The sequence below is a fragment of the Cygnus atratus genome, chromosome 3 (assembly GCF_013377495.2).
Source record: "Cygnus atratus isolate AKBS03 ecotype Queensland, Australia chromosome 3, CAtr_DNAZoo_HiC_assembly, whole genome shotgun sequence".
NCBI lineage: Eukaryota > Metazoa > Chordata > Aves > Anseriformes > Anatidae > Cygnus > Cygnus atratus.
In genome coordinates, this window is record NC_066364.1 from 36,707,784 (window position 1) to 36,728,734 (window position 20,951).

General features: G+C 45.4%; 2 protein-coding genes across 5 annotated transcripts in view; one reads left to right on the forward strand and one right to left on the reverse strand.

Annotated features, from left to right (window-relative positions):
* Window positions 1–7,751, forward strand: part of DOP1A (DOP1 leucine zipper like protein A) — a 63,132-nt gene extending 55,381 nt beyond the window's left edge. For 2 of the 4 annotated variants that reach the window (XM_035559551.2, XM_050710064.1), the window contains 5 exons: window positions 511–566; window positions 1,471–1,635; window positions 3,113–3,242; window positions 5,097–5,156; window positions 7,157–7,749. In XM_035559551.2, the coding sequence (XP_035415444.1) occupies window positions 511–566; window positions 1,471–1,635; window positions 3,113–3,242; window positions 5,097–5,156; window positions 7,157–7,462 (717 nt within the window). In that variant the 3' untranslated portion in view covers window positions 7,463–7,749. Of the gene's footprint in view, window positions 1–510; window positions 567–1,470; window positions 1,636–3,112; window positions 3,243–5,096; window positions 5,157–7,156 lie in introns of all 4 variants that reach the window. The other 2 variants (XM_050710066.1, XM_050710065.1) reach the window with 2 other exon arrangements.
* PGM3 (phosphoglucomutase 3) lies at window positions 7,743–19,137 on the reverse strand. Its single transcript, XM_035559553.1, has 13 exons — window positions 18,424–19,137; window positions 17,787–17,992; window positions 16,971–17,155; window positions 16,430–16,497; window positions 15,993–16,126; window positions 15,627–15,822; window positions 13,401–13,558; window positions 12,514–12,597; window positions 11,886–11,984; window positions 11,422–11,538; window positions 10,637–10,759; window positions 9,593–9,766; window positions 7,743–9,016 (listed from the first exon to the last, which is right to left on the reverse strand). The coding sequence occupies exons 2-13, from the start codon at window positions 17,988–17,990 to the stop codon at window positions 8,930–8,932; spliced, it is 1,629 nt and encodes a 542-aa protein (XP_035415446.1). The 5' UTR covers window positions 17,991–17,992; window positions 18,424–19,137; the 3' UTR covers window positions 7,743–8,929.
* Window positions 19,138–20,951: the final 1,814 nt, after the last annotated feature.

A 20,951-nucleotide genomic window follows, 5' to 3' on the forward strand; every position in this document is an offset into this window, starting at 1 on the left:
AAGCCTGTGAATTAGTTGTATAACTATTAGAAATCCCATTCTACCCTGTAAAATCTGCTAAGAGCTGGGAGCAGTGTGGCTCTCCTGTCCCTGTGCTGTCCCCTGGCGTTTATGCAAGCTACAGCAGTCAAGGAACTGCTTCCAGTGGGCAGCACTGTGTCGCCTCCAGGAAATCACACCTGAGCTTGACTGCTTCTTTGTGATTCTTTATTCTCATTTCCTTCAGGCCTTGCTCTCTGCTAGGCTTCCTTTCTAAGAAATGGAAGGAGTTAGCCTCTGAGAGCTTCCCTGGCCGTAAGAGAGCCACGTCCTTGTGCTACTTGGGCTGTACATGAGGGATGAGTTTCAGAGTGCCATTGTCCACTCGTAGTTCAGTGGGCATCATCCAGGAATGGAAATAAAGCTCCAAACAATAGTTCCTCTAAGGCTTATTACTCACACTTCCCTACAGCATTTTCCTGGGTCGCAGTCTGTAAAAAATTGTATTAAAATACAGCATTTGATCTTCAGGTACAAGTATTTTTACTGATGGAACAGGAGCTCACTGCAGATGAAGACATTTCCAGGTAATTTACGAACTTCCTGCATTTTTTAGCTTAATACTGGTCTCCTGGCACATTGATGGACAGATGAGCCATTCTTCAGAGTAGTTTGTCTTAGAAACAATTGTCAAGCTCAAATGAAAAGGACAAGTGAAGAGTGTTCCAGTCTGACTGCAGTACCAGGAACACATTGTTCAGGGCAAAACAAACAAACAAAAAAAACCACAACTGTCAGCTTGCTTATAAACATCTAGGGTAAATTATGCATTACAAGTATGTTAGTTCTTAGTGTCTTCCTCCTGGCTAAAATGGCCCTGCTTTTTCAATTACAATAGACATGACATGACTTTATAATTTTTCTCTATTATGTATATATTTAGAATAAGATTGTGCCTTTCTAAGTTATATTAAAAAGGTGGTTTCTTCTAGTGTTAGAAAGACACAAAGATTAAGGTAGAGCTCTTAATTTAGTTGTATTGTCTATTTCTATTGCACCTACCCTCTGTGTAGCATGGTCTAGGTTCAGTCAATGTTAGCAGTAGACTCAGATTTCTCAAAAGAATAAGAGGAGTTACTTGTCCAAGTGTTGTTCTTCGCTTTTTTTTCCTAGCTTTCTATTCTTTTGAAGAATTTTCTCTAAAATAAAGTAATATCCACATAAAGAGTGAGTTAAAACTCCCTCTTAATCTGGATGACTGACAGGAATCAGACATAGTTTAATATATTTTAATGTTCATATATATAATTGTTTTATCTTTTATTTATACACACACGTTAAACTCCAACCATAGCACAGACTTGCAACATTCTGTTTTGATTTATGGATGCTGGATTGTTTTGGTAAATAAAGAGTTGTGCATTTATAAAGGCAAACACAGAAAGAGGATCTTCCCATGATGACTTACCTGCCTGTGGTTCTTTATTTTAGGACTTCTGGCCCATCTGTTGCTGGTCTGGAGACAACATACACAGGAGGCAATGGTTTCTCCACGTCCTACAATAGCCAGAGATGGCTGAACCTGTATTTGTCTGCTTGCAAATTCCTGGATTTGGCCCTGGCTTTGCCATCTGAAAACCTTCCTCAGTTTCAGATGTGAGTAAAAGATGCTATCCTCTAAGTTCCTGGATGTTTAACCGTGCCTCTTGGTAAAATTCTAGTGTTTAAAATCTGCATTTTCCTATTTCTTTTCCCTTTCTGGCTTTCATCCAGAGTAGCCCACAGTCCAACCCCTGCCAATGTCAGCGCAGTCCCCAGAGCAAATGACACTGCACAGCAGATGATTTCAAGCTGTTTTGATTTAGCCTCTGCCTGGAGATTCTCCACACCTGCGAGCTAATCAGTAACAGCGACTTACTCAAATATTTTGTTTTTCAAGTATTTAGTTGCAGTAATGTCTGAGAACCCAAAGTACACCCATGTGTCTCAGTGACTAAGTCATCAGATCAGATGACTGTATGATCTCAGTATGATTTCACTTAAATTACTCCTGTGTGAGCTGACTGGAATATGCAGCAACAAACCTGCTTGTAGAGGGGGCTCTCTAGGTTGGTTTTGAGCAGCAGCATTCATTCATGCAAACCGCTTGCTCAGTGCCCCTGCAATCCTATTCCGTTGGAAAAAAAAAAATGGACATAAAACAATGCTGAAGACTGCAGAACTGAGAGGCAGCACAGGACAAAACACAGTATTTCTTCTCTTCCTTTATGCTGCACGGTGGAGATATTTGGTCAGCTCTAATTGACCTGGCATTCTAAAGATCCTCGTGTGTGCTAGAAGGTGGAAGGACTTGCACACTGTCAGTTTGTGTCCTGCACTATTCATAAATCTAAAGCTAATCTTAAGGTTCCTTGATTTGTTTTAATTTCTGGAGATGTGGCTCATAATTCTTGCCAAGATCTCTATGCTATCCTAATCTCCACTATTAGTTAAACCAGTCTTATTAAGGCCATTACCGTGTCTTTTCGGAAAGACAGCCGTCATGCTGAATCATGCTGTCTCTTACAGCGTTCTCACAGAGGCTTGGACAGGAGCCTTAAGGATGGAAACTTCAATTTCCTTTATAGTGCAGGTAGCCAGTCTTAGTGCAGTGAGCAGAAGGGGAGGGAACGGTTCGTTTTATCCTTTTGGCCTGTGAATAGATAAAATAAATGAATTCCTGTTATCAACACAGTATATAGAGAACATTCGGCATATTATGCGAAGTACCACGAATGTGCAAGTGTTTTAAGTAACTTACATATTTTATAATTCAGAATTACTTTTGGTTCCCTTGCACATAACTAAGATGCAAGTATTATTACTTCTGGCTTTGCTGCCTTATCTTGATTTTGGCATCCTTAAATACTTCAAGAAACTTTAAAGGAAAAAGATAACACTACTTTTCTCAGCCATGTTACCTTCTGCTTTTCAGAGTGTGACTTTGCTATTCCTGTCAAACACTGGGTTTTGTTTTTTGTTCCTTTTTCTTTGATATTTAACTAGATTTCCTCATCCTCTCATGTTCTTAGATCTAGCAGAAAAGGCTGTATGTTCAGTAAGCATAATGTCTGCTTGTGTTATCTCATGACAGGTATCGCTGGGCTTTTATTCCAGAAGCATCGGATGATTCAGGCTTGGAGGTACGAAGACAGGGTACACATCAGAGGGAATTCAAACCTTACGTGGTGCGTCTGGCAAAGCTGCTGCGAAAAAAAGCAAAGGTACGTCACTTTTATCCAGCTCTGCTTTTCAGTGAGAGCTTAGTGCTGCAAGTTACTGTACGTCTGTTTGTTTATTTCAATGGAGAATGGAAAGGAGTTTATCTAGCATGGGAGATTCCTGCTGGTGTAATCTCAGGCCAGCATTAGACAAAAAAAAAACACATAAGTAGGTATTAAAAAAATAAATAAAAATGGTCAGTGACTTTGAAACATATTTTCTATTCACTCAAATAATACTTTTATTTGGAAACTCCAAGGTCTAATATGAACATAGAAGTCATTTTCAGATAGCCGGTCATATATGTAGGAAGCGCAGTATAATTACCTTTTAAAATAGGAAAGCATTTTGGTTATAAAAATCGCACTTAAGTATCTAGAAAACTGTTCTATTTCCTAAAATGACAGAGTAGTTTTGAAGCTGCACAGAGCCAGGGCTGGTTGGGTTTCTTTCCCAAGGCAGTCACCTTGAATGGAAGAAGGCAGAGAGTGATGGAGGTGGTTCTGGAGGGAATCTCGGCTGCTGACTTCTAGAGTGGGAGCAGAATTAGAGCTGTCAGTGCGTGAGCTGTGTCAGAACCCAAGTCTGGCTGGGGTAGAGGCCTGACCAGCTGTTGGAAGCTACCAAACCCTGTCCAAGGGAGCTCTGTTCTACTGCCACAAAGACAATTGCTGTCAGACACTTCGCTGCCCCTGCTGCCAGGACAGAGGCCCCCAGGCAGGCTCTTCGCTGGGAAAGGGTGCTGGGTGGGCCAGGGAACTAAGGAGAAAGCTCAAAGTCACTAGGGAGAAAGCTTTGAAGTTTCATTCTTGGGGATCCCTCCAAACAAAAGACGTTGTCAGGGCTATAATACAGGTAACTTACTGTAGCCACTGTATTTACAGTCTGTTATGAAAGGTTTTTGTTGAGCAAAGAGGCTAATACCGATATACAAGTGGCTATCTAAAGCCTAGTGACAACTTAGTTGCAAGCAGACCTGAACTTTTCCAGCAGGGCTCAGGATGATGGGGGATAAAACAAATACCTGAAGTGCATCTGCATTCTTCACTTCATTGTCTCTGAATGGTGAAGATTAAAACTTTCTTCCTCTCACCTGTGAAAATGAGTAATAGGCTGTAACTGACTGCTAATCAGGGGTAGCTGGTAACCCTGACGTTTGTACTGTACTGTACCTGCTAGAAAGTTGTCAAGCTCCAAATAATCTCTACGTGAGCTATATAAAATACACATCCTGTATGAAATACACGTGCCGGTAAGTACTGTATGTTAGGATAGATGTTTGAAGTGAGGACTTCCATAGCGTGCTTCCAGAATATAGAAAGCTTCCTGGGACTTCCACAGCCCCCTAGTCATGGTGGCAGTTGTATGTTGTGAACCCTAACTCGGGATACGGAGTGAGATGACCACGAGGTAATGAATACGGATTTCCAGGCCATTTCTTCTTGGTGCAGAGGAGGACGCTGTTGTGTATAGCTGTGTGTTTTTCTTAGAAAATACTGTTTCTGAGCAAAATGTTTCAGTTGGCTTTAATTTTGCCTTGGGGCGCTCTGACTAATGCTCTGATTCATGCAGCGGGGTGTTTCTTAGGCTCTGTTGTCTGAAGGGAATGTGCTTATAAACCTCCTTCGGCACTGCTGGCCATAAACAGAAGAACAAACTGACAGTGCTGTCATTGTCTAATAGTGTCTTGGCCCCATGAACCCCCGTCTGCAGTTCCTGGCCAACGGACTCCTGGGGGCAGGTAACTTTTCCTGCTGAAACACGGCACCCAACCAAGCACCTGCACAGCCTTCATGGCAGCGTATGATTTCCATATATGAAATGCAGTCTGAAAGTTCTCCTCTTTCCTTCCACAGGACAAACAGGAGGACTTTAAGACGGTGGTTTTGGAGGGATTGGAGATGGCCAAGCATCAGGTGAGGGTGGCCTTTGATGCTTGAGTTGTGAAATAAGCTCACCATAACACCATCACCTCGAGGCCCTGGGTAGCATTTAACTTCCAGTAAGAACTGAAAGAGGGGAGTCTTTTTAGAGGGCAAAGCGAGCAATTTTTGAAGTGAAGTAATCCTAAGGGCCCTCATCTTTATAGATGACTCATAAATTTACTTTTAAGTTGGTTTCCTACATGAATAGATTACAAAACGTTTTTGTTCTAATAGGAATCATCTTCACAAATCCTTATCAAATTAGATAATTATTTCTGCCAAACAGAAAGCAGGCATGAAACAATCCCTAACCCAGTCTCCATCAAATCAACTGTTGTTGATTTACTTTTAGTATCTGAGGAGCTAGTGGTGTTTGCGAAGATGCTGCTGTGAGGAAATGGCTTGGACAGATTGTATTTCATTGCTCAGAGGCACCATCGGTGTTTGCATGTGCACCCACGCGGTTGGCTGCTGGGTACGCTGCTGCTGGTCGCGTGCTGGAGCCGCTCCGTGCTCCTCGCGGGGTCGTACAGAGCACGGTGGAGACCGGTACCGAAAAGTCTCCCTTTCGTGAATCCGATGGGAAACTTTTACAAGAGAAATTACAAAAACTAGCAATTCCTGTAGAAGTAGGAGGCATTGTCAACTCTGTGTTGGAACGTAGTCTTCCTTTTGTTCTAGTTTATTTTGCAGCCTTTCTTTTCTTGAAATACTGTAGAGAAGCAGCAGTATAGCTGCAATAATTGTTTCCTGTGACAGGGAGCCAAACAGCCAGATTGAAATACTGAATGTGTTCATATTTAATGTAATTGCTTTGTGAAACAGATGTCATAGGCTCCTGAATTGGAACAGGCAGTTGCTTTTGTTTGAAGGACAAAACCTGTATTTGTTAAATACCATTTCTTGAAGAAATCTGTGCTCAAAGGCTGTGCCATCGCTAATCCTTACCTTATGCTCCACTCCCCTTCGTTCTCCCTTCATTACTGAGTCTGCTCCGTGGGAGCAGGGCCCACACCCATGATGGCAGCACAGCCCGTGGGGCTCTTGGATGCAGAGGCAGGGAGGAACAGCTCAGAGGCAGGTCAGGACATGGCCTTTGTGCTGCTCTTCTCCTGCCTTAGGGAGTCAAAAACTGTATTGATGGAACCCTGCTTCATGGTGGTAGCTCCCCCATGCTGGTTTGTCAGTAATTGTCCAAACGAGGCATTTACAGTGTTGGTAGTGCCTTGCTGTCTGGATTTGAATTTTTTTTATTTGTGAGTCAAAAAAAAAAAAAAAAAGAGTAAAGATTCCTCTATGAGCAGCTGGATGTTAGTGCTCAGATATTTTAGCATGCAGACATTTAAGGCGACCCTAAACAGTTATACCAGGACACTGAGTGCTAGCATTGGGTGTGTGACTGCTGCCTTCACTGGCGGTGCTCCTGAGATTCTCTCCCTTGAAATTCTTCCTGTGAAGTGCAAGGTGTGTAATCAGGGTCTTGTGGGAACACCTGATGAGCAGCTGAACTGGGTTGCATTGTGAGAACTTCCTGAGGCGCTTGTGAGGTGTCTGCTCAGAGCCTCCAGATGCGTTAGTTACGGTATCTGAAACAGCACTGCCTTTGCTCTTCTGAAAATTTGGAACTCAAGCTACAAACTGAAAATGCTTCATTTCCATTCTAACACCCTCAGGGGCTTATTGTCCCTGCCACTGGCTGTAGGATGCAGCCTGAGGGCTGCCTCAGAAATGCAGCCTGCTTTACAAAGCAACGAGCAGCTAGAGGGGCAGTGGAGGCAAGCGTTCGCCTGGTGCCACCTCCCCTGGGCTCCAGCCGAGCGGTAACAGGGAGCAGATCTGCTCTGAAAGCTGCATGGCAGCCTCTGCGTACTTTGTTGCTAGGATAAATATTTCTAGATTAAGGCAAAATACTTTATCGGGCATTAACATCTTATTTGTGCCTGTATTTCTTGTCTGGTCCTGCATTATTTCCTATTTCTCTGTATTTACAGAAAAACCCAGAAGAGGACAGCTCAGGGAAAACACTAAGCTGGGAGCCAGGCCACTTGCTTTTAACCATCTACACTGTTCGCAGCATTGAGCAGCTTTTGCCTTTCTTTAACGTACTCAGCCAAGTTTTTAACAGCAAAGTCACAAGCAGATGCGTTGGACACTCAGGGAGCCCTGTCCTTTACCCCAACTGCTTCCCGAACAAGGACATAAAGATGGAGAACCTCAAGCAATTCTCTAGCAAAGCGAGGCAGAAGATAGAAGAAATGGTGGAGAAGGATTTTCTTGAAGGGGTCATAAAAACATGAACCACAGCAGTACTGTTCAGCCTACATGTGTTGTACCTATTTAAAAGAAATACTGTATCTTTCCCAGGTGTATAGTATTCTTTTCTTACTTTGTATGTAATGAAATACTTAATGTTGTATTTAAGTTAAATATTTGTACATAAGAGTTCTGGATGTGGCCTGAATCAAGTGTAATTATTGGTGGCTCATATTGATTACGGTGCCTACTATTTACAGTACACATTTTGTTGTCCTGAGTTCTGTCTTAAAAAAAAAAAATCCGAAAAATACAAGGTGCACATTTTTTTCCAATTTGGTTCCAGTTTATTTGTCTTGGGTTTTTTGATCCGTTGGAACTTGTGCTTATTTAACACTCTCTAAAAGGCCATGCTGAGAGTTAATGCAGTTAGTATCTTTGTTGGAGGTAGGTAACTGAAAGATGTGGATGAGCAATGCCTGTGTATTCAGTGTTCCATCCCAGTAGCTCAGCCCCTTCACAGTGAGGGGGAGTAGGAAGGGTCACAGAAATCAGACTTTAAAATGATCATAAACACTGCTACTGTGTTTTTCTAAGCCATATCTTAATTTCATAAAAAAAAAAAGCTATTATTGCAATAACACATTATTTGCAAACGCGCTCTCATTACAGTGTTGCCCCTGAAGTGAACTCAGGCTCCAGCCCAGCACGGCCTTGTGCTGCCTGCCTGCAGGTGACAGGGATGTGGTGGTGGCAGTACAGGAGCTGTTTATGCAGCAGCCATCACAGGGCCCTGAGGGAGGTGGAGCTGGACTTCAGGCACAGCGTGACAATCTGTGACCTGGGGAGGCAGGGAATTCATCACAGGAACACTAAAATATGAACGCAGCAGTTAGCCTATGAGAGGCCTGGTAATCAGTGAAAGCTGGTCCCTTATAATTAATCTGAGTACCAGCTGCTGAGTGCTGCAGTTTCATTACATACCTGTTACTACCTCATGTTAGAATACAGACACATGTCTGGCGTGCCTGGCTGAAGGACGAGCTGCTGGCTCTGTTACAGCTGTCTGCCTTTCCTGCCTGACAGCAGCCAGGTGCCGTAAGGCTGAAGGGAGCCTCCCCTCCAGTGAGCCTCCTCTGGAGCTGCTGGGAGCCGGGCTGCTCCTGGTAGAGCAGATGGTTCGTCAGTCTTAGGCTGGAGCTGCAGCTCTGTTCTGGATGTGAACCACCCCCTGGATGCTGAGCAGTGACACACACAGAGTACAGCTGGCACCCCTAACAGGTCAGTGTTGGGCGTCAGACAAACTGAGAGGAGGGCAACATCCAGCAGCAAGAGCATCGCAGTAAGAGATAAGGTGCCAGCGGTAAGAAATAACCAGAGTAATATTCTGCTCAGTTCTGATTAATCCTTGCAACAATCAAGAAGAGTTCAGTACATCCACATTAGCAAATGGTAAGGAAAATAATATTTTAAAGTCCCGTTCTGAACTTCAGGTGCCGTTGTATTGTTTGCTATAGCGGCTGGGGTGGTGCTCCTCTTCCACCGGCAAGGTGGTAAACGGCCAGGCTTACTTCATGGGCAAGGGCATCAGCATTCTCCTGTGGAACATTGTCAGTTACAGTGGTGTCAGGAGTGGAAGTTTAGAATAAATTTAGAATGAATATGCAGTGCTACAGCCAGAGCATTGAACAGCCAGTTCATGCAAGTACTGTTTTCCCCCTATTTCTGTGTCATGTTGAGGTGCCTTATGCGACTGTGGTCATGAAGATGGGGGTGTGAGCTATGACTGTTCAAAGAGCTTTGGGTGGCAACTTTTGCAACTTTTAAGTTCACATAGAGATTAATTCTTAAGAGCATCCAAAGTTTGCTTTGATTTCTCTTTGCCTCTTAAGAAGTCATGCAGTTAGTGGCTGCCTAGGTAACTTTTGTCTTAATCCTCAGTTCTCAGAAGGTTGACTTTCTTTTCACAAAATAATTTAGTGTCAAATCTGCCTTTGGAAACATGTAACTTTTAGAGTTAGATGTTAAGAACATTAAACATTGCTTTTATAAATAAAAGAAAATCTGAAGAGATTTTCTTTTGATCACTAAGTCGTTTTCCAAATCTAGTACCTGTTGCATTTTATTTACGTTCCATCCCCCAGTGCTTACATACAAGTTGTGTAAGTTCTGACCTGTGTGTCTGCTTCGGCGTATATCCTAACAACGTCTTCTGTTCCCGACGGACGGACAAATGCTCGTGAGAACTTGTACTTCTTCACCAATGCATCAATTTTCTCTTGTAGCCCTGGAGGTGTAACTGCCCGTCTTTCCGCGTCTGTTGTCTCGATAACTTGTCTGTCGGCAACCTGCAACAGAAACAGACTTACTGCCACAGCATGTGGACAGACCGCCCTGAAGGCGGAATGAAGCAGGCCACTGGTAAGAGAGGGCTTTAGGCTTTGGTGTGTGACACTGTCAGAACGACAGCTCAGTTTGTCCCCTTGTCTGTGGCTAACTTAAGGACCCAGTAACAGAGCTCTGCGCCCTAAGCCTGACACAGAGCTACCGCATGGAAGCCTGTTTTGCTCAAGCTCTTTGAATACTGGAGAAGGTAAGAGAAAGAAGACCTTAATCACTGGAGTTCTAAGTGGCACAGGAAGAAAAATCCAGCTGCTGAGCAGGCAGGGGCCTCAGAAAAACAGGACAGTTAAATTTTGACCTATAGCAATACCTGCTGGAAAACATTTTTTTTTCCCTTGTGGTCCTGATGTCCTAACCACATGCTCTGGTTGGCTCCTTTGCACGAAAAGTGTAAGTTTCGCTTTTTTTCAGGTGAGGAATAGGAGCACTGTTAACAAAACTACTCATCACTAAAGAGAGCAGGCAAGACAACACTATGAAACACCAGCACTACATTGTGCAACTTGTCACGTTAACTCACACTGACTACTTCAAAATAAGTAACGAGCTACTTCCCTGCCTCTGTTTTGGTCAGGTTTTTCCATTTAACATAGGTGACTATTATTTCATCATTTGCTTAAGACATTTTTATTTGAGCCTAAGTGAAACTCTCATCCCTTTTCTGGGCTGTTTCATGGACTGTTTGGCCTACCCCAATCCTTCCGTGGGCCATTTCAGCTTTAAGATGAAGTTCATCTCTCTATACGCAGGCAATACCTGCTCAGTTCAGGGCCGCAAGGCACTGCTGTGACCCGAGACGGCGCGCTGTAACTAACCTGAACTTTGAGCAGCCGGCTTGGGAAGTCGGTGTAGAAGGCATCCCACTGGTGCAGAGTCAGACCTTTCAGAGCCAGGATGGCTTCGATCACCAGCATGTCTGAGATGGCATCGCCCACCGTCTGTGAGCAGGGGAGGGAAAGGGAAGAACTGGAGAACTCAACAGTGCAGAAATGAAGGCACGACATGATCAGCGTTTCCACCTGAATAAACATGCAGGCAGCTGACTTGTCTCTCTTTGGGTAGGATTTTTTTTCCTCCTGTTTTTCCTACACACTTAATTTGTGGTTAAGGAGAACCGCAGCATGCTTGTGCAGCTTTCCTAGTGAGAACCGGCACCTCACCCCTCTTCTGGGGTTAGGATGCTTAAAGCTGGCCCGTGAAGTGTGACTGGGCACTACTCCTGAAAAACACTGGCTGTGCTAGGACACATGGGGCTTCCCATGGCTGCATGGACACTGGAATGTCTCCATCCTCCCATACCAAAAACGTCAGTGAAAAACATCAGCTGAAAGATTACTTGCTATTGAATCGTGAACAAGTCACATACTATCACTAGGTTCTCCTGCCATCCTATTCCCTCTTTTGATTCTGAACCCAGAAGCCTACACCAGACTAAAGCATTCTGCATCCATTCCCGAGAAAGTATTACATCTTCTGAAGACTGCTACCGCCCCTTTCCTCTCGCTTTCTATCACAGCACGCTACTTCCTGCTCCAACCATCCCTGAACAGCATTAGCCCCATGCCTGTCCCCATAGTGATTTATTTCTCTCAGCTTTTACCTGATTAATGAGGTCAATCAGGTTTTCAAGCACCTTCGCTGCTTCCTTTTTTGCATCATCTCTCTCTTCTTTTGCCAGTTGTCTTATTGTATTTTCAGCAGCTTTGCTAAAGAGTACCTAGAATTGAAAAAGAAAAAGAAAAAAAGAGCTTGTCAAGACCAGCCCACATCAAGGAGGAAAGCCCACATAGCAAGGGGTAAAAAGAAGAAAGCCTTCTACCGCTTAGGCCCAAATAATTGTCATTAAGGTTTGCTTCCATGAATTCGCATCCCCCCACAGAACAGAAAAGGTAGTGGCAATGCTATGATAAAGAAAGAAGGGAGAAAACAAGCCTGCTCTCAAAGTGGGAGAGAAAAGTCTCATTTATAACCGTAAGCAGACAGTGAAAAGACCTTTCTCAGGCTCATTTGACACTTTTTGTATGTCTTGGCTGCAGATATGATGCACTGCATGCTTGTACTTACTGTCCCGTGTCCATTTGCCTCAAAATAAACACCGACATCAAACTCCTGAGCCTTGTGATGCAAGTGTTTCACTCCAGTTTTCACACAGTGAACAGGCACCTACAACCCAGACATACAGAGAACATAAACAGTGTTACAGACTCACTCTGGTCAGCAGATGGTAACTGCAGCTGAAGTGACTGGTAACAAACTGAAGTGTAGGAAGGGCCAGACACTGGGCACCAGCCCAGGTGGGCTGTTACTAACTAACCAAGCTGCCTTTCACAGCTACTGACTTCCAAGAGCTTAAATTATCCGCTACTTCAGCGAACTGCATGAAAAGGAGGATTTCATTTCTTCAAATGGAAATAAAGGTTGATTCAAAAACAAAAACCGCAACCAAGAAACTCCTGATTTTGTTTAACTTTTGCCAATTTTTTTTTTAAAGTAGTAAAAGCTGACTAGCATTTTTCAGCTTTGTTCTTCCAAATCTCCTTTCCCACCACTAATTTAGTAACTGCCACAGGTTTTAAAATGAGTCACTTGTTTTAGCCTAGGTTGAGTTTTCCGAATGATCATGCTACAGTAACACTTACTAGAAAAGTAAACAATGTTTGCAGAACACTACCAGGGATAAATTAGAGAATACCTGCAGTGTTTCCTCAAGGTACCGCGTTGAACTCCCATTGGCGTAGGCTGTTTGTACTACTGCCATCTTCAAAGTCTGTCCCACCTGAGCAAACCAAGAAGCAAAGCACTTTACCGTCCCCAGGCACACAGTCAGAGGGGTAGGGCAAGTGGAAGGAGAATCAGAATACTTGTGCAGGATGGGATCTATGTTCTACAGACCCTTAAAACTCCTGGGTATCCGAGGAATGCATTAGCTCACTCATCAGAGAGCATCCACACATATAAGGTAACAGGAATCTTATTCAAGTCTTTGTGCATGACAGTTTTTGCGGCTGGCTTGAAGCAGCTTTCCACTCAGGGACCTTGGGCTTTGCAAACTGAGCACCTACTGTTAACACAGCAAGCGTAGGAAAACTTCTGAGAAGTTTGTTTGTTTGTTTGTTTGTTTTTTCCTGTTCCCCAGGGAGGATGGACACTGTGCGGCAGATAGCAGTTTTGGAATGATGACATACAAACCCCATGGCTGTCATAAGTTTTCATGCAAGTGGAATGCTTAAGTTTCATAGAAACACTGAGTACTGAACCCAAAAAAGTAATGAAACATATCAGAACAAGAGAACGGAATATCACTACATTCAGCACAGAAATGGGAAAAGTTCACTCTCACTAAGAAAAGCTTCAAGGTTCAAATTTCAGTGCTCAGATTTTTATTTGGCGCCTGGAAACCACAGCCCTATAAAAGTAACATTTTTGCCATGCCAATGAGGTACAAAATATCTCTTTAAAGTGGGTTCACATTAGGTAGATGTAGAAAAACTACACGGGTACAAACTAACAGTTCTTTTCGAGTATTTTACACTTCTCTCCATTTAAAGCATGAGCATTCAATTCATACGTTAAAGTTACCTTGGCAAGAAGTTCTTTAAGGAAGATACTAATCAAAGTTGCTATTTTATCTCCATCTATGAGGTGAAAATGGCCAGCTGTGTCTGTGTAGTAATACACAATTCTATCTGCATCGCCATCGAACGAGCAGCATCTCTCATTAGGCTTCATGTCTAGCCCTAGTGCACAGAGTTAGAAATGCAAGTTAGAGATGGAAAAAAAAGGTTACAAAACGTTTAAATTAGCCCCAGCGCAGACCTCGTCCAGAAATTAGCTCTGTGCAGACACACACAAAATCGATGGTCAAAAACTGATACCGCTTTTACCAAGAAACTTGCAACAGTGACGCTGTACTGAATGGCAGTGGCAAATCCCCTGTTCATGTCTACAAACAGTAACATCAAAAAGGCAGGCTCTCTAAATATTTATTACGCTACACCTTCTCCCCAGCAGCATACAAAATCAGTCCCAGCAGCACCACTGTGCATATCTTCACACCTCTAAATGGTGGCAGGAGGCACAGGACATGTGACGATACAAGGACAAAGCCCGTGCAACGCAACCACCACAGCCTGCCCACACAGCGGGTCCCCACAGAGCCTCCCGATGGGCTCCCACCGCCCAGGGCCCGAGGCAGGTTGCACTGCTCCATACGGAGCGGGGCGAGCCGAGGCCTGCAGTGACACCCAGGGCAGGAGCCTGACGTGGTGAGCAGCCACTGGCTGCCCTTGGTAGAAGCCAGGCGCTCGCCCAGCCCTCCCTCAGTGCACCCTGAGGCATGCGAGGGCTCCAAAGCCACCTTGCCTGCAGTTCCCGACACCTGGCAAGTCTGCTGTATGCTCTTGGCGTAACATTGCCACATATTTCCAAGGCACGTGGGGATTAACCACAAACCCCTTACCTCAAAACCCTTTTTCTTCAAGATACAGTTTAGACTTCTTAACCGTATTCTGTTCCCACCTGACAAACCTGTGCCGCCACCTCGCTCCCGTTGGCACCCGAGGCGCTGTCCCAGCAGAAGGCAAACACACACACCCGTCAGCGACGCCGTCACCGCAGTAGAGTTGCGGCAAGAGGCAGCCCGCAAACCCCAACACTGGTAAAACAATCCCACCCCAAAGCAACCACCAGCAACTCTCAGAGCTGCACAACATACGAGTGGATCTGGTGGCCTTAGAATACCTCATGCTTTGCTGGCTCACTATTCAATTCATTCAGCAGCGTGTGTAACGCACGGGGAGCGCCTGCCTCAGAACCTCTCTAGGCTTAGCGCCAGTACAGAAACGGCTAGGAAGCAGTCACCATATGACAGAGCAATGGCACACGCAAATGAAATGCTCTTTCATTAAGGTACATCTGGCTTTTTTTCTCCAAGATGCTGACCAAGACCCTTCCTCGCGTTAACCTCTGAGTTCACTTCTCAGAAGCTCTGCAGCTGGCCATCCCCAGGCCGATCTCAGAGCCCCTTAGGAGCGTAGCTCGGAGCTCCAAAGGATGCTCTGCACCCTGCAACCCCTTCTTGGGGGAACAGACTTGAGTATGCAAGCAGACAAGAAAACCTGCCCACGCTGCTGACACCTTCTGTCCTGTGAAGCACAGGAACCCCAAACGTGCTCCTGCAGGCAGCATGCAAGGGGGCAATGCCACTGTACCACTGTGTCCAGACGTGGCCAACAGCTGCGGTGAGGGTGCAGTTGTTGACTGGAGAGCCCGGTTTAGCCTCGGGTAATCTAATATTCAAAGCGACCTGTTCTCCCACTTTGGGGATTTTCGTTTCTGCTCTCTGCAGGCAGCTGGTTCAAGTCATCTTCCCCCTGGGTGAGGTCAATTCGTCACTTTGCTGGCACCAAAGGGTTAATTACACCAGCTCTTCCTCAGGAACCTGGGAAAGCCTCTGTGAGCCTAACTCACAACGTCAACATTTCCTGATAACACATCGGGAGACTAAGGACACTAGGACACTAAGCTAGTGTCCTCGCTGATCCTTGGGCTCCACCAGCTTAACATTCAGGTCACGTATCAGCCCATCACAGATCTCCAAACAGTTCTGACCTAGGATTGTGCCCAGAACTGCCAGAGGGTTCCTTCCCTCTTTCCATCACACGAGCAGAACCATTCATACAGTCACTAAGTAAGAAACAAGGGAGCTCAGCTCACCTGCAGCTGCTACACCCTGCACTTTCAGATCTGGAGAGGACATAAATATAAATATTTATATTTATAAAAATTTATAGACTGACTACGTACCTTTAGGTGGCTTCTGGTGAACTTTTACAAAATCCGCACCACACAAGTGATTGAGTTTCTCCTTGGTTCCGTCGTTATAGATGTGAATTAGCACCTCCTTTGGGAGGTAGGGCTGCATCTCCAACAGTTTCAGGGCTCCGATACCATTGGCACAGTCAATCTTCAGATGCCGCTGACCCTCTCCAGAGCCGGGAGACTTGGCACACAGGAAGAAAGGCAAAGTGAACTCATACCCGAGTGACACCATAGGCGCCCTCACCACACCTAGAAACATGCTGAATTCAAAATTTCAGGCCCAAACAGGCTAACAATCAGAAGATACCCGTTTTGTACACTTGCAAGAAGAAGACAAGAACCAGCAATCACCTTTTTTATCAGTTCCATAAAAGCTTTCGACAGTTTTTGGTAATAACCTTCCAGCGTTGGTTTCCCGTACTGCCCCCGGGTGTTCTGACAGCAGACCATGTAATGTAGCTGTGGTGTGGTCACCAGACCATAATCTAACATAAAACAAAGGGCACAATATTCAAAAATAGAACACTGAATTAATTCCTCCTTAAAAGCAGTACGATATTTCCTATTCTACAGTAACCAAACACAACGCAAGAAACACACAGAATTTTTTCAAGTTCTGCTAAGAAAAGATGAACCCCCATGCATTAAAGCAATACAAATCTTCTGAAAGAAGAGTGTTACAAGCAAAAGTGGAAACGGTAGCTGGGCTACTGCCTTGGGTCTACACAGCAGGGTCACATTTACGAAGAAACCTGAAATCAGACCAGAACTACAAAAGCTCAACATACCGTGGTACTGACCGCCTAGAACGGAAACACCATCTATTACCGCCTGTGAAAGCTTCTTGCTGCTTGGTCTGGAAAACAACACACACAACTGATAACCTTTACAGGAAACATTTATGCATGGTTTGGAAAGGAAACGCTTGTGGAAGACGACTATGAAAAGTAGGTTTCCTGCCAGTAGACTTAGGTTCAACATGAAGAAATCCATACCTTTCTCTACTGACGGGGTCAACAATAAAAAAGTTTGACAGTCACTAGACCAAAGAACTGCAGAGATGAGTGAACTTCAAAACACACCTGGAGGTGACACGGTACCCACAAAACAGAACACTAAAGCATTCAATTCAGAAGCAGTGCTAGGAAGTTCTTGTAATTATCAGAGAAGCTAATACAGCAACAACGTTGGAATGCTTCTTCTGATTGCTATCATCACAAATCAGTGCAAAAGGCCCAACGTGGCTGCTGGGTGAGCAGCTCTCTGCAGCCCTCAGGAACAAGCTGCTGGCACCTCTGTAAAAGCAGCATACATCTATTTTGTAATTACCTGGTGTCTCTACCAAGAAACACTGAAGCATCTTTTTGCTGGTTTACTGCTGCTTTTTGGCAGATCTCAGTTAGTGTTTTCTGTAACTCTTGCTCCTCTGCATTTGCTAGTTGGGTGGCATATTCTTCCCAGGAAGGGTGCAGCATTTCACCGAGAGGATCAACCAGCTTCACACCGTTATCTTCCTTAGAAGGAAACAGAACAAAACATATTAAGACTGAAAGTGGGAAACTTAAAAGCTCTTTGAAGACAACTGACACAAGACTTAATCACATTGCTTCTTTAAATATGGAATGCTTCTGGAAAGCCATAGCTCAGCTATTTATTCCAGCCTCCAACAATCCCCCAAAGTAATACAAGCAGCATATTAAGTCACAGATTCCCCCTCCCCTATAATTTTGGCATCAAGTTCACTTGACACTAAAATGTCTTAAGGAATACTCCACAGCAACAGAAGTCTAAGTGTTTGATTTGTAACTGCTGCATTTTACTTTTTTTTTTTTAAATACCAGATTTTGCTCGAATGTTCATCTTTTCAACAGTACTCCTCGCCTTTCCCATGTTACTAATTTCCTACATTACAGCATTTACTTTTCCACATGACAGCAAATAAACCCTCCCACATATATGGGGAAAAGTAATGCTAAACATACCACAGATCATATTTCAAGGAAGCAGGCTGAACACGTCCCTTAAGGAGGTGCAGGTACCCGCAGGACGTGGCCTATGGGTACTTTTTGTTCCCATTATTGTGAGGAGCTTTGATTCTGCCAGTGACCCCAGATAATTTCTTTTAAAATAAAAGGTTGTTCTTACTTCAGGATTGTGAGATGCTGTAACCATGACACCGATGGTAGATCCTGTGGCTCTGGACCTGAGAGCTGCCAGCAAGCCCATGCGGAACATGACGTGATCGAGCTGCTCTGCCTTGCTGCGGAATCCAGCAGTGCCATACTGAAGAGTAAGTCCAGCAGGCTTAGGATGCAACGCTGAGTATTTTTTCAGTGCTTCAAAATCCATTTCTAGAGAAGGAAGTAGCAGAGATGCCCATGAGAGAAGCAAGTCATTAGTTTCACAGTTTGCACTTCATTTAATTTTGAAGGCTACAGATATCTTAAACCGAGGTCAACACAATACCATCAACAGCCCCATAAACCCCTCGGTGGGACTGTGGGGAGGACCACTACAGGCGCAATCCATGAAGGAGCCTCTACTTTCCCAGTGCAACACTAGATAAACAGAGCAGGGCCAGATTTCATCAGATCACAAGACAATGAAGCAATTTAGGCGAGGAGATCTGAGATTTTCAGTTGTCTACTGGCAGGGCTCCCAGCAAAGCTCTTGGCAAAGGGCCAGCCGTTTCCCACTTCAGCACTAGCCACTCATTGCTCGTGGCCACGGCTCCACGCTCTAATCCTTGAGACCATACGCAGCCTGAAGTCCCTCTTCTTACCCTCACAAATTGCAGGGAAGCTCCTGGCAGTGTCAGCGAGTATTTTCTTCGGACTGCGGCTCAGCCAGGCGCGCGAACACAGACAGAACACGACAGAACACGACAGAACACGACAGAACACGACAGCCCTCGTGCCGCTCCCGGGACCCGTAGCGCTGAGGGGCTCTGGGCCGGGGGTGCCGCCCGAGCACCCCAACAGGAGCAACCCCCCGGGGCTCAGCCGCCTTGGTTACAAGGGGGCGGCGCCCGGACCCACCGCCCCTGGCCGCCACCGCCCTCCTCTTCCGGGCTCAGCGCGACCACGTAGCAGCCGAGCCCCGCCCGCTCGGCAGCTGGCGCCGCACCGCCATCGCGATCGCTTTCCGGGGGCTGTGGGGTCTCCCCGCGGGACCGGCGGAGGCGCCCTGACAGTCGTTCCCCCCCCCCCCGCGCCTCACGGGCTGAGCCCGGCTCGGTTGGGCAGGAGCCTGCCCGCTCCCTCTACCTGGGCAACGCGGCTACCGCTGACGGGACGCCCTGCAGCGGCTCCGAGCCCCCAGCCCGCGGGACAGGAGGGGAAGGAGGGATGGAGCCCCTCCCCCTGCCTCGCCTCACCTCAGCGAGGCTGCCCTCACGCCCGCCCGCGCGCCCCGACCGTTGAGCTTCAAACGGCGGCGACCGTTGGTGCTGCTCCCCCCCCCCCCGCAACGGCCGCCGCGGCCCGGGAGCCCAGCGCGCGTGCGCGCCCCCGCCCGCCTCATGGCGGCCCGCGCCGGCGGCGGTGGAGCCCGGAGAGAAGGCGGGGGGCGCAAAGGGTCTGGTGCTTCAGGAGCCGAGAAATAAAAGCGCCTTGTTTTTAGTGATTTACTCGAGTCTTGGCTTTATTCGGGCGGGGAAGGCTTAGTAAGGTAGCTGGCATCGGCACGGCGTTCACGAGAGCTTGGCTAGGGTCGTCCCTCAGGGGCTGCCAGGTTATGGAGCCGTGCCTTACGAAGGCAGCGCTCCCCTCATGGGGACGCAGACGTACATTGCACTCCGCATTACTCCAGCGAAACCACCTTATTTCCCTCAGAAGGGGCTGCCACGTGTGCTGACATTCTGCTTTTGAAATACTGTAATGCCCCAGTGAAATACTGCAATGTAAACCAGCCCCAAGTGGCAGGATGTCATGGAGAGGAGTGGCACAAACGCTGACAGAAGCGGCCCGTGAACTGGGAAGCAGAACTGAGTGTAATGAGTTCCAGGGGGCTACCCTGCTGGAAAAAAAGCTACACGTGGCAGCTAAAGAGTGTAAATACTTGCCTAGAGAACCTCGCCAGGAGTGTAAGGCTGATTATAAAATAGGGCAATGGCTGGACAAACTCAGCCTAGAATATGCATTTTCCTTGGAATAAGAATAATTAAACATTAGAAGAATTTATTGGGTAGCAAGGTGGCTTCATGATTCTTTTGGAAACTTACATATAATATCAGATATCTCTTTAAAATGCACCCTTTCACCAGTCTTCAGAGAGGAGTTTTATGTGTTGTGTATGGAGGGCTCGTATAGAAAGATTTTTTTTTCCTAACGACAGATTGTCAAGGAACTTGACATGATAAACCTCTCTTTGCAGGACTAACCACAGACTTGCTTACATCAGTGAAAGTTCTCTCCTGGTGTACAAGAGCCTCAAGTGCTGAGGACATGTGAATTCTCTCCTGCTCTTTGGTTGCAGGCAGAGTTTTGTTTCCAAAGAACTGAAGTGCTCAATTTTAAAACACTGTAGGAATAAAGAGAAATGCAAAAGGCCATGTTTTGTGGGAGATCAGGCAAGATAATCTCAAGGTTTTCATGGTCTAAAATGCTTTTTATCATCAATAATCCTGAGAATGCTTCATCTCTTAGAGTGAATACTTGCTTATAATAATACCTCTCTATACAGTGTGTACAATCATAAACACTTTGTAAATTATTTTTTTTTCTTTTAATAGATCCAGCAAGTAGGTTGACTTTATTGATCAGATGCCCATTTGGTAAGGGGCAAGATTCTCAAGAGCCACTTTCCCCTTTACTCTGGCATATTAATATGGTTTCCAATACAAAAGCACATCCTACTGAACGGAGTCTTACTGATACAGTCAAGATTTAGTGCATGCAGCATCTTTTACTTCTTTTGCTGCTTTATGAATCATCTCACTTCATTCCACAAACCCATGAAATGCAAAGACTTTTGTGCCCGACCGCAGTATCGAATTTTGCTTTTAAACAAAGCAGAGAGGGGGAAGAAAGCCCACCTCACTCCATCACGTGTAAGCTTTGGGCACTATCTTTACAATCTTTTAGTGCTATTGGCACCATTTCCAATATCCTTTTGCCATCATCTCATTATGGTCTCGTTACATTAATAGTAATTCTTAATAGTAGTAGTTGTTCAACTCATTGTATTTCACATTTATACTGTTAGACCAAGAATGTTGGAAAGGAAAACACCTAAGATGAGATGAATAAATTTTAGTGTTTCCTCTTTTTTCCCCTATATTATATGTATAATACAATGGATTATCATATT

Coding starts and splice junctions, on each gene's coding strand:
- PGM3 (XM_035559553.1), bottom strand. CDS start 17,990: ATGGATTTTGAAGCACTGAAAAAATACTCAGCGTTGCATCCTAAGCCT. Junction 16,127..16,429: donor TCTAGGCGGTCAGTACCACG/GTATGTTGAGCT, acceptor GTTTTATGTTAG/ATTATGGTCTGGTGACCACA. Junction 9,767..10,636: donor GCCGGCTGCTCAAAGTTCAG/GTTAGTTACAGC, acceptor TTTCTGTTGCAG/GTTGCCGACAGACAAGTTAT.